The sequence below is a fragment of the Herpailurus yagouaroundi genome, unplaced genomic scaffold (genome assembly GCF_014898765.1).
Source record: "Herpailurus yagouaroundi ecotype Mexico unplaced genomic scaffold, PumYag 28, whole genome shotgun sequence".
In the NCBI taxonomy this organism is placed as follows: Eukaryota; Metazoa; Chordata; class Mammalia; order Carnivora; family Felidae; genus Herpailurus; species Herpailurus yagouaroundi.
The window spans coordinates 148,284,046-148,300,586 of NW_024412376.1; the positions used below are offsets into that span (position 1 = coordinate 148,284,046).

A 16,541-nucleotide genomic window follows, 5' to 3' on the forward strand; every position below is an offset into this window, starting at 1 on the left:
GAAAGAATACAAGCACCCTACATAATACAAATTATAAAATTTTATATAAATATGAGAACTATAAAATTAGACAGCCACAGTTAAAGGCATTTTGAGAGATGAAAAAACAAACTTCTTAAAAAAAAAAAAAAAAAAGGCTTACTAAGATATATTTAGCATCTATAGCCTTACATCTTGTAAACTAGTAACCGTGTAAGAATACCAAGGTGACCAGCAAAGCTGAGCTCAACCAGAGCCACATTAACACACTGGAAAACGTACTACCACGAACTACCTTATTCAGCTCCGGAAGCACGTGGTCTTCTGTCATTCTCAACATCGCTGAAAACAGAAGTTAAAAAACTGTCTTTAAAGGAAAACTACAGACATAACTATAGATACATTTCAAAGACAAAATGTGTTTCACTGGACTAAATCCTCAGTATTCAACAAGGAAAATCACCAAGGAAAACTTACTTTTCTTCTAAAAACTAATGCGTGAAGAATTTAAACTTGATTTGTATTTTCAGGTTCAAAATGGCTGGTCTCATGATCCTGAACTATTATTTTTTATTTTCTCCTTCAACTCAACCCGTTGCCACTCCAGACAGGCCAGTCTGACTGCTGCCTTGTGTGAAGACTGTGCAGGGAATCCTCTTCTAACATATGATATTTCTTCTCATAAAATCTGCAAGCACTTCTTGCCTCCAAAAGCCTTAGAATACCCAACAAACATGTTTCTTTCCCTTGGGTTTTCTGTTACACAAAAACATTTGCACTAAGATTTACATGCATATACGTACATTTACGTATATTTATATACTTTCTTTAATTAATCTGTGGTTGATTCATATTGTCCTTTCAGAGGGCTGTGTTTTTTTATTTTGTCCACCTAAGTCAAGGAGTATGCCGCATGTGCTTTTACAGAGTGTTTGAATATCCCTCTTAATTGCTTTTGGTCAGGAATAAGCATGCTGGATGTGATTCTGCAAATACATATTATTTTAGAAACTGTTCTTAATTACTTCAAACTTCTAAATATCTAAAAAACAAGACATAATCTAGTTCCATTCACTCATTCATTTACTCACCCAAAAATTACTATGGGTGCTAGGAAGATATCAGTATAAAAGAGGTTCCTGCCTTCATGGAGGTTACATTTTACAAAAGAGCAAACCAAGGATGCACAGCATCCTAACCAGTGGCAGAGCCGAGATTATAATATAAGCAGGTCTCTGGGGCTCCTGGGTGGCTCAGTCGGTTGGGCATCCGACTTTGGCTTAGGTCACAATCTCACGGTTTGTGAGTTTGAGACCCACATCGGACTCTGTGCTGACAGCTCAGAGCCCAGAACCTGCTTCAGATTCTGTGTCTCCCTCTCTCTCTGCCCCTACCCCACTTGTGCTGTCTCTCTCTCAAAAAAGAAACATTAAAAAAATTAATTAAAAAAAAAAAAATCAGGTCTCTAGTTCTCCAGTCCAGTGTGCCTTCTACAATGCCCTGTTCTAATGGGAAGGACTAAGCAGTAATTCATTTTTCCTCTAATCAGGCTTCTTATGAGAATTAGGACATGCAGTAGGAACATAAACTGCCTAAAGTACCCCAACAATTATGAGTAAAACCCAACCTCATCTGTAAAAGAAAGTCATTTCTAAGATCCCATTCAGTTTTAACATTGTAACTCATTCTAATTAACATCTCTGATATTAAACAGGCTGGCCTGATAAACACTATGGCTCCCCATTCTGGCTAGCGTTGGTACAGCTTTGAGGAAAAAAAGAATTTTACATGCCAACATCTGTAGATCACATTCTTTTTTTCATAAATGCAATTATATTAGGCCGACAAATACAAGTCTGTTTATAAGATATCTGAATTGAAGAGTCAGGCATTTGTTCAAAAGATGTGAGCACATTACAGATAATTTACTTTCTATTTTATTTACCCTTTAGAGTTTTAACAAACTCAGATAAATCCCATTTATAACTAAATTTTGCCTATGTTGGAAGGGAATGTATGCTGGATTATTTCAAAGATATTAAGAGGGGTCACAAAAATAGTACAAATGGACCTACATAAAATACACTGTAGAGTAAGCATTAAAACACTTAATGTCAAGTCAATAAATACCGGTTAACTACCTGCAAATGAAAAGAGATACTGTGGAGATACAAAGAAAGGCTACCAATGGTCTGCATTCTATTTAGCTAGGGCATTAGCGTCCGATAGGAAGGATAGTGGAAATTTTCTAGTTAGGTGCTGTTCAACATGATAAGCACTAACAATGTATGACTACTGAGTACTTCAAATGTGGATAGCATGACTACAGAACTTGAACATATAATTTATATAATTCCAAGTAATTTAAAGAGCCACAGGGGGCTATTGGCTATGATAATGGACAGCACAGATCTAGAAACAAGATCAGGAATAAAACAGGAAACAAGCTACTCAAGGACAGAGGCTAGTCTTTGTTTTTTCCCCCCTTTCTTTAAAAAAAAATCTAACTCCAAACAGTGCCTAGTACATAGTAGAGATCCACATATGTTATTTTAACCTAAGCAGACATTACAAGATTAGAAAAAAAAAAAAAAAAAGATTAATCATCAGTGAGTGAGAAACCATCAAAGCTATAAGTTACATCTGCGGGGAGCTGGGGCCGGGTGGGTGTGCAGAGGAAATAAGACTGGCCATGTGCTGAAAGCTGGTGAACCAGTGAAGGGTAGAAGACGGTTCATTTATACCATTCTCTCTTACAGTTACTGGAAATTTTACTAGAGTAACTTAAATATTCTAAATTGATACTCCCACAATTTTTAAAGAAGCATTAAAGTAATGTTTCATTCAATTAACTTACCCACATAAAGCCAGCGGAAAAAAGCTTTGAAGTTTTTCATACTACTATCTATAACTCTGAAAAGAAAAAATTTAAAAAATCAGAAATAAAATTATTATACAGGGTTCATGTACCACTGTTCAATTGTTGTGGGATACAATAACCCTTACCATTCTATTTTATCCTATCTGGAGGACATCCAAACCTTTAGAAAAGATATTATAAATCAAGCATATACCTAAAAATAAAGCTTCAGGAGAGCAAATCCTGGTTCTTTTCAAAAATAAGGCAAATAGCTCAGATTCTGACTGGTTATAACAGCCTTGCCACAAACTGTGTAATAGTCTTTCCCAGCATTCAGTCAAGTATGAAATCCTTTTCCAACTTTGCAAATAAAAGAAGTCAGAAAAAAACCACTTTCAGCATTATTCTCAGTTAAAAAAAATACTCACTGGTCAGTATGAAGAAAAAACATCAACGCCAACAGAAAAAACATTATTACCTATTTGTACTATGTCACTACCTCCGGTATCAGTGGACATTATTTCTGGAAGTTGGAAGCATTTTTGATGCTTACAGTAACTGATCTCCAAAAACTGAATTTCCTTGAGCTTTACACAAATGCACCCCTCAAATTCCAATGTTATAGGTGGAAGCCATCTTTGTCTTGATCAAAAGGCTTCTAAATAAGGACATGGGTATCACTTCTAAAAAATCTCTGTAAGTTCACATCTACAAACAAGATAACTACTCTAAGTAATATGCATTATTCACTCCCAAGTCTCAAAGTCCCTTCCAAGCAAGAAGTTCCATAATACTACTGAGATGTGGGTCAGCATCATTAACCTATCTCTATACAGTAAAACAGACTGCCACGTTTATGGGACCAAGCAATGTAATCAAAACGCTCCTGTGGCAAAAATGAAAAAAGAAAGAAAAGTTCCTTTCTGCCTTTCCCAATCAATACTCTGACCCCTACTGCAGGCAATCCCTGCTGTTACAGGGTAACATCAAAGTTCTCACTGCCTCAATTTCCCCACCTATCACCTAAAATAATGATGCTACTTCGTCCAAGGGATCAAGAAGCAAAATGAACTACCTTTTGTTCATATTGAAAAGTGATCACAGAAAGCTTGGTATTTCATATTTACTCTCCGTAAATATGGTTAGCCAAAAAATAATCAACACACAGGAAAAGCAAAGTCATTTCTCCTCTCGTTTTGTATTCTTAGCACAAGTGTCTACAACCTCTACCTTCTAAAACCCTGTTAACATGGTAATGGATCGGTGGGGAGGCGTGCGTTATAAACTCACGAAAACAAAGAGGACGGCAGAAAAGAAATCAATTTCAGAAGTGTCAGAAAGGGCACATGACTGATGAGGCTCAGCAGAGGCGGCTGCATTTTAGAGAATCCATGGAGAGGACCCCGGAGAGGAGCAATCCACCCCGCAGAGTCCCAGGGACTCTCAGACCCTGGACATGTCAGGTCCACAACAAACGAATGGGGTTCTTCCAAGAACCCGAATAAGCCAGGAAGAGTGGAGGTGGCTCTGTGCGAGCGCTGGCGGCCACAGCCAGCTTTGCGCTCCGCACTCAGGCCGGCTTTCTGTTGCCCCTGCGTACAGACCTTCCACGCGCTTTAAACTGCCTCATGAATCAAGAGGAGGAAATTGAGCATCAGGTATTTGAAGAAAGCTCGCAACCAGAGACCAAGACAAACCCAGGAAGTGGAAATCCTTCAGGGGAACAGCACACTTCTAAAAATATCTAATTAAGGTCCACAGGGATGTGAAAAGATGTCATCTACAAAACAAGAGCACGGCTTTGAAAATGATTAAAGAACTAAGAAAACACTTTTGGATGGAAAAACTAGGACTGCCATGATGAAGCATTCAATGCAATGGTTCAGGTAACAGTCACGTCCTCCACCACACCTCGACTATTTATTCCACAGTTCACAGCCTACACTGTCACCGGCAACTGGAACCCTCTAAATCTCAATGTGAAGCATGCCACTCACCAACAGCCACCTATCTTCCCAGTGACCTCTCTCCAGTACCCCAACCTCCGTCTCACGAAGACCACTGCCTACTGGTTCCACCACCTCTCATCCTGCCTCCCACCCACACCAGCTCCCCGCTTCCTCCTAAACCAGCTTATATTCAAGGTTCATTTTAATCATGCTCTGGTTTTAATTCTCTCACTCCCCTGTCGCTTCCCCTCAGTCACCAGGCCTACCAAATCTGACCGCTCACCTGCTCCGTGCCCCAGCACTGTCAGCTGACCCCAGCCAGAGAAACCCTGCAGCCGTGGGGACGGCTGTCACTTCCACACTCATTCATAAGCACTAACCCAGGGCCCTCGGCACCACCAGCAGCCGCCTGTTTAGTCGCCTGTTCACCCTCCCGCTAGACAACCGTGTCACAGCTTTTCCTTTATTCCTAAACCACCTCCCCACCCTTACCTTCAGCTGCCGACAAAACATTCCTATTTCATTAAGACAATCAGGACAACGGGAAGCGAATGTCCCCAAGCCCCACGTGCTCATGTACTAGCATCTGGGTCCCTTCCCACAGCCTTCTCTCCTATAATTGTGGATAAGCTCTTGTTCCGGCCCACTCCCCCATGCACCACATGGCCATCCCCTCCCACACTCCTGCCCCAGCGATCCTCTCCTCAATCTGCCAGCATCACTTGTTCCCCTTTGAGGAGAACATGGCATCATGTATAAATACGCTCTAACTTATCCCATCGTAAGAAGACAGACCCGACAGCGGCTCCCAACTACTGGCCATTCCTTTACAGCCAAACCCCTCGAGAGACATTTGCTGTTTTCTTTGCATCTGCTCTCATTCTGTATCTGCAGAGGGGCTCGGAGGGAGGCTGAAGGGAGAGTAAAATGCCACTCTAATGTTATTAGCTTGTTTAATTATCTTTAAACTGTAAAGATACAGTTTTGATAAAAACTTAGAAACTCACTTTAAGAAAATCATGACAATTTGCTGGGTTCTTACTTCTAAAAAAAAGAGTAAAGTGTTCTCAGGTCAATGACGCCAGGTAACCCCTCATACTTACTGAAGAAGTTCATTTGCCTTGAGTATGAAAGAACCCACCGCAGTAATAGCATCTAAAAATAAATAAATAATTACATGTCATTTGTCAAACGAGGAAAGCGTGTTTAATGTATTCTATGGAACAATTAAGTTACCTTCGATTCCTGCAGCATCCAGTCCAAGAGGTTCGTATTTTTGCTTCCATGAAGCCATTCCTTTCAGTTCACTCAAATGGTACAATAAAGACTCGGAGCCACTATCAAAATGGAGCAGAAATAAATTACTGTCACTACCATCATCAAGGTGGCAGACACCGGCTACCTTGCCTAAACATTTCTAAACTTCCAGAAATAAAAACTGAAAGCAACCTTAATTTTCTTTCTATGAGAAGTAATTATTTCTCAAAATTTTCTCTAAGATGGTAGCAGAATCATTTGGTCATCGTGACTGAGATGAATATATGACCACAAGGTTAAATTCTGTAAGATCAAATTATGTTCCATAGTCAGCCCTGGCACTTTTAAGACAGTCATGTGGCCATCTTATTCACCCAAAAGCCATCAGTGTAACATTCAACAAATATTGTTTAAGCTCCGACTTCAGGTCAGGCACTGTGCTACGTGCTAGGGACATAATAGTGAACAAAACCTCATGGCACTGACAGTCTAAGGGGGAGGACAGTGATGGCCACACAGTGAGGCAGGGTATCATTCCAACTACCATAAATGCCTTGGAGGAAATGCATACGATGCAGGTGTAATGAAATAACCTAATTTGGGGAATTGGGAAAGACTTCTCGGAAAAAGTGGTATTTGAGCTGAGACCTAAAGAGTCTGAGTGAGAACTGGGTGGGAGCATCCCAGAAGGCAAGACAGATGCAGAGAAGCCCTGGGTAGGAAGAAAAAATGTCAAGTCTGAGAAGGTCACCAGTGTGCATGAAGCAGAGAGGCAGGCGTGTTAAAGGCCACGCAAAGGTTTAGGTCCTAAGAGCCACAAGAAAGCACTGGAGGTTTTTAAGTAAGAGTGACATGATCAGAACTGCTGTGGGGAATAGATTTGAGGGGCACGAATGTCCTTGTGGACCGGACACCAGGCCAGAGGGCACTGCAGTGATCCAAGGGACAGGCGACGTAGAAAGGGCTAAGCACTCAGCATAAAGGAATTTATCAAAATTTAAGTGAAACACTGAACATTCATATGCAAACTGCTTCACCAAGGGAGCTGGGGATAGAAACAGAACAAGACTTAAAGGTCAGAGACACAGTCTAATTGTGACACTTAGTAACTTCAGGCCAGCCATACGACCATTCTGGATTTCAGTTTCTTTTTGTGTAAAAAGGAGGACAATAATTATCAATACCTTGTCAGGGTGTTAAATGTACAAAATAAACAGTATGCTTGGTAAACTCTAAAATGAGAAACATATTTAACTTCACTGCTCAAAAAAGGGTACATCCCTTTTTCAAAATATACCTCCTGGTTGTCTGGCTGAGAAAAGCCCAGACAGAGAACCTAGACTGGTAAAAAGATGTCTGAAAATGATTTGCAGCATTACCATTACTGATTGTTTAAAAATCTTGGGCATTCCGAGATTCCCCTCAAGTGCCAATGCAACAATTTTAGCTAGAAAAGGCTCAAAATGAGAATGCCAGATGATGAAGGAACACCGACACCACATACATATAGATGCAACACCAAAGATTCAACACCACTTTCATACCTCTGTAAGTGACTTATAACCAATTTTTGTATACTGGAATATGATGACTCTATAGACTGGCCAAGCTTTTTTAAGCCCTAATTAAAAGAAAAAAATATATTTAGCATATAAGATATTGCATGCTGCTCTAAAAAAAATTAAGCACGTGAAGATAGCCATTTACATAAAAAGATACTTTATCTGCACCTTTACTGTTAACTGGTTCATTAAGAGGGTCTGAAGTTCAGCACTACAATGAAAAGAAAAGTATTTTTAGTCTTCTCCATTCAAAATGTGAATGCATCACTTAAAACTTTTAAATTTCAAAGCAAAAACATTTTTAAACAAAATAAACAAAAAGAAATAGTCCAACAAAAATTAAGACTTTGTTATACTAACAAAAGGACAGAAAACATGAAACAATAAAGTCCAGAAACAGACTGAACTACATTTAACAGGTACTGAATGCTAAAACAGCATTTCAACAAACCCCTAAGGACAAAGTGTGATACTCAATAAATTACGCTGGGCAATTATCTAAACCTTAAGAGAAAAAGAAGTCAGTCTTCCACAGCATATAACCAAATAAATCACATCTGAAACATGAGAATAGAATATAACATAAACCATAAAAACACTCTAGAAGAAAATACAGATCAATCTTTGAATACTCTTAAGATGGAAACGGCCTTTTTAAGAATAACATGAAGGCAGATACTGCAAAGGAAAAGACTGATCTGACCATATAAAATTCAATGTTTTTATACATTTATAAATATATATATTACAGACACAGAAAATGATTACATTTACATAAAAAAATACATAGAAAAGTCTAGAAAGATATATACTATTTTTTACTCTCGTGCACCAGAATTTTCTACTTTTTTTTTTTTTTTTACAATGAATATGAATTACTTTTGAAATAAAAAACTACTGTAAAAAAAGAAGAAAAAGGGCAACTAGTGTGAGTTTACTACCTTGCTTTCCCCCACAACAGCAAGTGCATGAATTCATCTTGCACTGAAGTGGTTGTGCTCTTCTCCTAGACAAAACGGATAAAATAATGACGCGTGTTTTGAAAATGATAAGCATATGTGTGATTCAAAATTAAAATTACAGGAGCAGGACTCCCTTCCTTTTCCTTAACCTTCCTTCAAATCCATATTTAAACTGATTACGTGAATTATCAGTTAACGGAAAATGGCCGGTCGGCTCTTCCAACACCCCTGGCCTCACTCTCCACTCCACAACCTGTCCCCACCTACGCTGTACCAGTGGGAGGAAAGCCTGTCCTCTCGGGAAATAGCATGAGGTCAGACCGAGCCATCTGTGAGAAATCCTGACCTTAGCCTTTTCCAAATCGGACCAGTTCTCCCCTGGCATCTCATAAAGCAAAGGAGGACATCATGCACTCTTTTACTCCTTCCAGGGAAAACGTCACCAACAGTACCTGAACGAACTTGGTGAGACGAGAATCCATCTGCATCAGTATTTCTTCCCACGCTTCACACATACATGTTAGTGACAAATTTATATACTATTATCAGGAAGAAAAAAAATAATAAAACAGTAAAAAAAATATGTACGTAAATCAACGTGCTAATATATGCTTTTTATTCTCAACTATCTTAAAGCAATCCAGAATTTACTTTCAATCATTTTTAACTCAGCCTGAGAAAGAGAAGACCACAGCTAATGCTTGATAATCACTTAACCATCAAACATTCTGAAATTAAATTTTTATCTGGTAAAACAGACATCCTCCAGCTTTTTATGTATGTTTCATGTACACTAACCGTCAAAATGCTGGTTTAGTCAGCTATTCAATTTTCAAACAGAATCCTTAAAAAGACACTGATCTCCAGAAATCTTTCACATCAAGTAAGTCAGTGACTGCGTCAGACTGAAAAAGGAAGGACCCAACTGTTTGTAGCTCCTCTATAGAGGGTCCATTTCTAGACATCTGGGCTGGCCTCGTGTCTTGCTATGACCAACAAACAGAACTGACACTGAGTCCAAGGCCTCAAATGGTTTCACACATGTCCACTTGCACTCGACATCCCTGCTGAGGCCACCATGTCACAAACAAGCCTGGGCGAGCCGTCTGGAGATGACAAATGTGGAGCCATCATGAGTAAGGGACACTGAGACCAGCCAGCTGACCACTGACACATGACCAGGCCCTGCTGAGATGAGCTATACCTGGCCCAGAACAACAGAACCTTTTGCTGAGCCCAGCCCAAATTGCTGGGCTACACTGACCTACAGTACCACAAGCTAATATGGGGTAGGTTTATTATGCATAAAAAGCAAACTGGTATGAGAGCTGTTTTCCATAATGCTTTATTTGCAATAAAAATTAAAATTCAAAAATGTTATTTCACTCACAGGAATATTTTCAAAAGATTTAAACTACTTTTTTCTTTCCTTCTGGAGAAAAAGAGATGGGTGGGAATAGATTTTCAATTAAATCCCTTTTCCTTGCTTTAAGGGATATTTATTATTAGATTATCAAATAGACATGTTTACACCACAGATAGTTAGCTTTACAGAATAAAATCTGTGTTTTATTTATAGACTGTTAAAAACTTAGAGTAAATATTCACATAAAACAAGACAGAAATAAATACCTGTAAAAGAGCTGAAATATGAGTAAACTTTCTAGCCATCCGCGTTACTTCAGGTAAGAAAGAATACAATAGATTGGTTTCAAGCTGTAAAATCAAAATAAAGTGAGTTATAATTACACACTTCTTTTAAAGATTAAAAAAAAAAAGTCCCTCCCAGCTCAAAAAAAAAAAAAAAAAAACCCAACAGTTTAAAAGGGGAGTCGGGGTCTAAATTATCAGAAAGACGATGACCGAATTCTGCTCCATTGGAGCCTAACAGAACCGAACCTTAGGATTTTCTATTCTGCCATGGTTAGCTGGGCACAGCTCACCCTCTCTAGGTTAGCAATCCCCTCTCCATAGCTAAATAAAGATTACACACTATTTCCTAACACTATTATGAGGAATTTAAAAAATGATTACAAATACATATAAAAAGTTTTTTAAAAACTGTATGTTCCTGATAAACACGTATTAAATATCTATTGCAATGGTACAAGAATTATCGATCAATAAAGCTGTTGTTTAAAAGAATATCCATTACAAACTTCAAAGAAATAATCAATCATTTTAGTATAGCACCAAATGCAATCCTAGAAGTCCTATTTCCACAGAACTTTAAGAGGAAGAGCAAATGTGAACAACTATTCCAGGGAATCAGGAAGTCCAGGGTCCCCCCAAGCTCTGACAGAACGATGAATACCGGAAAGCCTCCTATACAGCGCATTCTGCATCATTTTGTTCTACTTTTGTTTGGGAATTCATGCATCCTGAGGCTAAGTGGCTGGGTTATCTGGTATAAAAATCTAGGGAAGGGACATCTGGCTGGCTGAGTTGGTGGAACGTGCGACTCTTGATCTTGGGATTGTGAGCTCGAGACTCACGCTGGGTGTAGAGATTACTTAAAAATAAAACCTTTAGGGGCGCCTGGGTGGCGCAGTCGGTTAAGCGTCCGACTTCAGCCAGGTCACGATCTCGCGGTCTGTGAGTTCGAGCCCCGCGTCAGGCTCTGGGCTGATGGCTCAGAGCCTGGAGCCTGCTTCCCATTCTGTGTCTCCCTCTCTCTCTGCCCCTCCCCCGTTCATGCTCTGTCTCTCTCTGTCCCAAAAATAAATAAACGTTGAAAAAAAAAAAAAAATTAAAAAAAAAAATAAAATAAATAAAAAAAAAAATAAAACCTTTAAAAAAAAGAAAAAGAAAAAGAAAAAGAAAATCTAGGGAAGATTTTCTTAAAGGCAAGGGCACAGTCTAAATACTCCATAGAAGTCGACACAGTTTCCACAATCTACAATACAAACAGCATACAGCACAGAAAGTTTTTGCCAGCGTTAAATGATCATCGTCCACAAGAGGAAATGTGTCGGTTAAGAGCACCGACTCTGGAGCCAGACTGCCCAGGGTCACTTCCTAAATGTAGGACAACACCGAGCAAGTGCTGCAGTTTCTCCGCGTGCCCGTTTACTTATCTATAAAATGGGGATAATAACAGAACCTACCTATTAAGTGGCTGTGAGGATTCAAAAGGACTACAATGAATCACTCAGTACTTGGCACATATTAAACACTTAATAAATATTAGCTATTATTATTATTAGGACCCGAGTCCTAAGAACACACTTGGTACATAGATAAACTGGTTTAGCAGCCAATTAACATGGTCATTAATAAACCATCAAAACACTGTTTCCATGAAAACTATCCTGGGCCATGGTAATAACAGTGTTCACTAGAATAAGATTCTAAATATGAGATTTAGAAGCTCCAAGCTGTTGTCATTTTTTTGCTTTGTTTTAATAACCATTAGAATCCAAAGAAGAGGATAATAAAAACCTATCAAAACCCTACAAATCTGTATTTACTCTCTGCTGTGACCAAGTTTCAATACTCACCTGGAAGTATGAAACCTCTGAGGCACCACCTGCAGAAACCTCTGTGACCACGGATAACGATTTCAAATCACTAGATAAACATAATGCAAGACAAGTACCGACGATCTGTAAAATAGTCAAATACCCTGCTCTGTTTAGTATTATTGCTAGGCTGCATCTGCTTACAATACAGGAAACAAAAATTCACAGAGCTCTGAAAGCAGAAACACACATGCGTGGCTCCTCCCACGCCTGTGGGACACGAAGGTATGTGTCTGCCTCGTCCACAAGGAGACACACACGCACACACCCCTCCATCAAGGTCCCAAATCAAGTGCTGGAGAGCCAACGATATTTCCTATCCCTCTCAGGAATGGCAAGAAGAGGACAGAAAAGCTAACAGAGAAGACCGAGACTTAACAACCACGGCAGACCCGGTACGAAGGGAAGATGGCTTCTGTGATGTTCCTCACACCCCGATCACAAACTGTAGCTCCCACCCGGACTACAGGCTACAAAAACATTCAATCATCATCAAGTGTGTCCCACACATCTTTTCGTTATCAAAAATTTGACTAATTCCACTAACAGTCCCTGTTCTTCATAGATACCATAGGACTACTATTTTATCTTAGTAAGACAATTATTCTCCTAACATTTAACAATGAAGAACTCCAATAACTGAAACGGAGGGAAAAAAAGGCTAGTGCCTCATTCTTTTTCCATGAATCAGTTGGCTGGTGTATTCTAGGCGGTATATTCTGAGAAATGGTATCGAAAAATTTAAAGGAAAACTTACCCCCGTGACTCGAGCAATTTTGAACATTCCGTACGCATAAAGCTCAATAAATCCAGAGCTTCCTCCAAGGACAAGAATATTCAGCCTAATTAAAAGTAATGCAACAAGCTGAGGACAACAGAGAAGATCGAGTTCTTAAACTGAGACAGAAATTGTCCTTGCTCTCAAATAATCTGCAAGCTGAGGCTCCCCTACAGGAAAGCTGAAACACCAAATTCTCCAATACTTCATATTCAATCATAGTAGACATACTCCTTTTTTCAAAGGAAGATAAATTTGCTCTAGCCTAAAAAGCATCAGTTTACAGTAAAATAAGGATACAGTATTTTCACAACCACTGCATTATATACTCTCAATCACAACACAATCCTTTCTAACACAAAGTGCCATCGGCTGTATCATGGCTCTGATGCTACATGTATATTAAAGGGGCTTTAATAATTTGGAATATTTAAACTTAAATTTTAGAAACTCCAGTAACTTCTACTTCCTTTACTTATTAAAATAAATCAAGGTACAGTATAGCATTATTAAACTTGACACAATCCAAGACCACACAAAAACAAGTAAATGATACTCATGCCTGTATACTGTTCTGAGGTTTGTCAGCAATGAAATACCATGACAAGTAAAGGAACTGCCCTTGAAACCCTAAATTCTGCCTCAAGTAGCAACTTAAAGACATGAGACTTAAGATCTTTGCAAGATTTACCTGACGTCTCCCAAAAGCTTAATAATTTCATCAGAATTTTCTTCACTAAAATATAAAAATAAATTAGGTTACCTTTCAACTACATCTTTCAACTAATAAAAGATTATCTTAATTGAAAACAAAAAGGCAGAGCTTACCTAAATATTTTTGAGGTGTTGCTATAACTAGAGAAAAACAGAGACTGGTGTAAAAACAACAGAAATGTATTTTTTAAAACACATGAGAAAAGTATCACAGTATTAAAAGTAAAGAGAAATCTGCGATGAAATTAAACTCTGATACTTACTTTTTTGGCAGTGTAGGTAATTTAGGTAAGAGAAGATTTGATTCATCTTCAGCATTATAAAAGGATGTCAGAACACTGAAAAGAAAAGCAGAGGCATTACAAAAATATCAAAGATTTTACCTGTCTTTCCATTAAAAAATAGTATTTTTAAAAGAAATACTCAGTTTTATATATTATACATTATGAAGTAAACAGATGCACACATATTTTAGTATTGTAAAACAGTCATTATGGCAATCGCAAACAGGAAACAGAAAAATAGGAAATTCCTCACTTACAAGGGGCTTTATTTCTGCCAAAAAAAACAAAAAACAAAAAAACCCAGCCACTTTATACTTAGAGGAACAAATATTCCTCAACAATTTTCTCTAGGTATTCAGTTTTAGATACTAAGAATTTATGATATTTATGAACATATGAGTACCAAGAATAATTTTAGAGAACACCGCAGTTACCATATCATTTAACTGTGGGTTCAACAGCTTATATACATTTGGGGAACTGACAACCTGGCAGGTATATGAGATAATACTACGTATTCTGAAATACAGTACAACCTTGGATTGAGGGTAACTTGTTCTGCAAGTGTTCAGCAAGAGGAGCAAATAGTTCTAATAAGTTTTAACTTGATAAACAAGAGAAGTCTTGCAATACAAGCTGCACCTGACACCAAATGTCACATGATCATAACTGAGCCAATGGTTCTTGAAATGTGCTTTGATATACGAGTGCTTTGGATTACAAGCATGTTTCTGGACCTTGCAAACCAAGGGTTTAGTGTTAAGTCTTATTTATCCCCTCTTCTGAATTCTACCTCCATATTAAGGTTAGTAATAAATGAGTGAAAAGGTGAAAAAGTGGTGACTTGGCAAACCTTTTTTCCACTTTCATACAAACTAGGTGCCCTTTGAGACCCTGGAATCTCCATATTATATTTCTTTTTTTTTTTTTTTTTATTTTTTTTTTGAATGTTTATTTTTTTTTGGGACAGAGAGAGACATAGCATGAACGGGGGAGGGGCAGAGAGAGGGGGAGACACAGAATCGGAAACAGGCTCCAGGCTCTGAGCCATCAGCCCAGAGCCCGACGCGGGGCTCGAACTCACGGACCGCGAGATCGTGACCTGGCTGAAGTCGGACACTTAACCGACTGCGCCACCCAGGCGCCCCTCCATATTATATTTCTAAATTATTAGTATAAAGTATGTTAGGGATACACTTTGCAGGTACCTAGAATGTCACAGAAATGACACGGCATACTCTGCTCCTCTAAGCATCTATATATTCACGTGACCATTTGCTTACCCTGATGATGATGGGTAGCACATATCTAAATTTGCTATATTCACTGTTTTATCTATAGTGAATTTCAAACACCACGTTACATCCTTGTTATCCAATTCTTCACAGACCCGCCCTTAGTTAATCTGATATTAACTTAAAACCTAATTAGAAAGGAAAAGCTACTGAAAACAAAATTACCATATTTCCTAAACAAAAAAAGAAAAAACCTTTATTTTCAGTATTAGCTAAACCCACCTATCCTTTACACCATCTTTACTGCAAGCCTGGTGTATTATTTGATTGTAGACTAAGGCAAAAAGTTATTTTCATGAAGCAAGGAAACTATAAGGACCATGGATACAGAGAGAACTCATTTAGCATCAGAACAGAGTGCTCAATTTAGCACTTTTTGTACTCAGGATATCTACTAAGATGCAAAAAAAACAAAGCTCTGCCAAAAATAGATGGTGAAAAGAAAAAGAACCTCAATTTGTAATTAGTAATTTTAATATCTATTACTTGAAAGTATAAATCACTGATATAAACTCCTAAAAATAAAAAAGCAAAGAAAAATCTTAGCCATTCAGGCACTATTGGTCCAGTAAAGAAAACACACATTTTTAGAAGAAAAAAAATCTAACAAAGCATTAAAAAAATGTCATCTTGATAAACTTAAAACCCAAAGTTAAATGCAACGTGTCCATGGTCAACACTCAGAGAGTCTTAAGTCTCCATGTTAAAAAACGGAAGCTGCACGACTGCCCTGCTGTAACTATCGGGGTTCTCTGTTTAGGACTCCACCTGCTTTCTGCAGTCACTTCCATCCAATGCATACAAGAAACTGGAGCCTCCACGGAAAAAGAGTGCAAGCTTTCAGGTTTTTCTACATCACACAGAACAATTTTCTTGGTGTCAGCAAGAGCAAAGGCCAAAACTGAAACAAGAAGAAACAATCAGGATAAATTATAGCAACGTTCCAGAAAACTAAAGGGCTATTTCACTTCTTGTCCGGTTTTACTATTTCAAATGCATCATAATCATAGAAATTATTTAACCTAAAAATCCTTCCTCTAAATAATATTTTAAAAACTGAAAGATATCTTTGCACATAGTTTTGCTGTTATCTAAGCTTATTTGCAAATGCTCAAACGTTCATGAGCGACTTACTACTTTCTCGTGTGCTGCACTTAACATCTTACACCTCAAAGCCTCTGGACCGGAACCCTGTTACCAAGCGGAAGATACAGGTCTCAACAGATAAACAACAGCATATCACCAAGATTTGCTTGTCTTGGAAGTAATTCCATCTGCTTGGTTCTTAGAAGGTTTTATATTTCTTTTGTTTCTAACCCTTAATGAGAAACAAGGCCATCAAATACTGAGGTGAGTTCTTCCTTTCACTGTGGCTGAATT

General features: G+C 38.4%; 1 protein-coding gene across 2 annotated transcripts in view; it reads right to left on the bottom strand.

Moving 5' to 3' along the window:
• Positions 1 to 16,541, bottom strand: part of ANAPC4 (anaphase promoting complex subunit 4) — a 33,977-nt gene that overhangs the window by 12,834 nt on the left and 4,602 nt on the right. Inside the window, exons 3-17 of one of the 2 annotated variants that reach the window (XM_040486692.1) lie at positions 15,930 to 16,062; positions 13,846 to 13,920; positions 13,697 to 13,723; positions 13,560 to 13,604; positions 12,848 to 12,932; positions 12,070 to 12,174; positions 10,202 to 10,285; positions 9,022 to 9,108; positions 8,549 to 8,613; positions 7,776 to 7,818; positions 7,590 to 7,666; positions 6,025 to 6,125; positions 5,892 to 5,943; positions 2,837 to 2,892; positions 275 to 321 (exon numbers count right to left, since the gene is read on the bottom strand). In XM_040486692.1, coding sequence (XP_040342626.1) covers positions 275 to 321; positions 2,837 to 2,892; positions 5,892 to 5,943; positions 6,025 to 6,125; positions 7,590 to 7,666; positions 7,776 to 7,818; positions 8,549 to 8,613; positions 9,022 to 9,108; positions 10,202 to 10,285; positions 12,070 to 12,174; positions 12,848 to 12,932; positions 13,560 to 13,604; positions 13,697 to 13,723; positions 13,846 to 13,920; positions 15,930 to 16,062 — 1,082 coding nt within the window. Of the gene's footprint in view, positions 1 to 271; positions 322 to 2,836; positions 2,893 to 5,891; positions 5,944 to 6,024; positions 6,126 to 7,589; positions 7,667 to 7,775; positions 7,819 to 8,548; positions 8,614 to 9,021; positions 9,109 to 10,201; positions 10,286 to 12,069; positions 12,175 to 12,847; positions 12,933 to 13,559; positions 13,605 to 13,696; positions 13,724 to 13,845; positions 13,921 to 15,929; positions 16,063 to 16,541 lie in introns of both variants that reach the window. The other variant, XM_040486683.1, reaches the window with a different exon arrangement.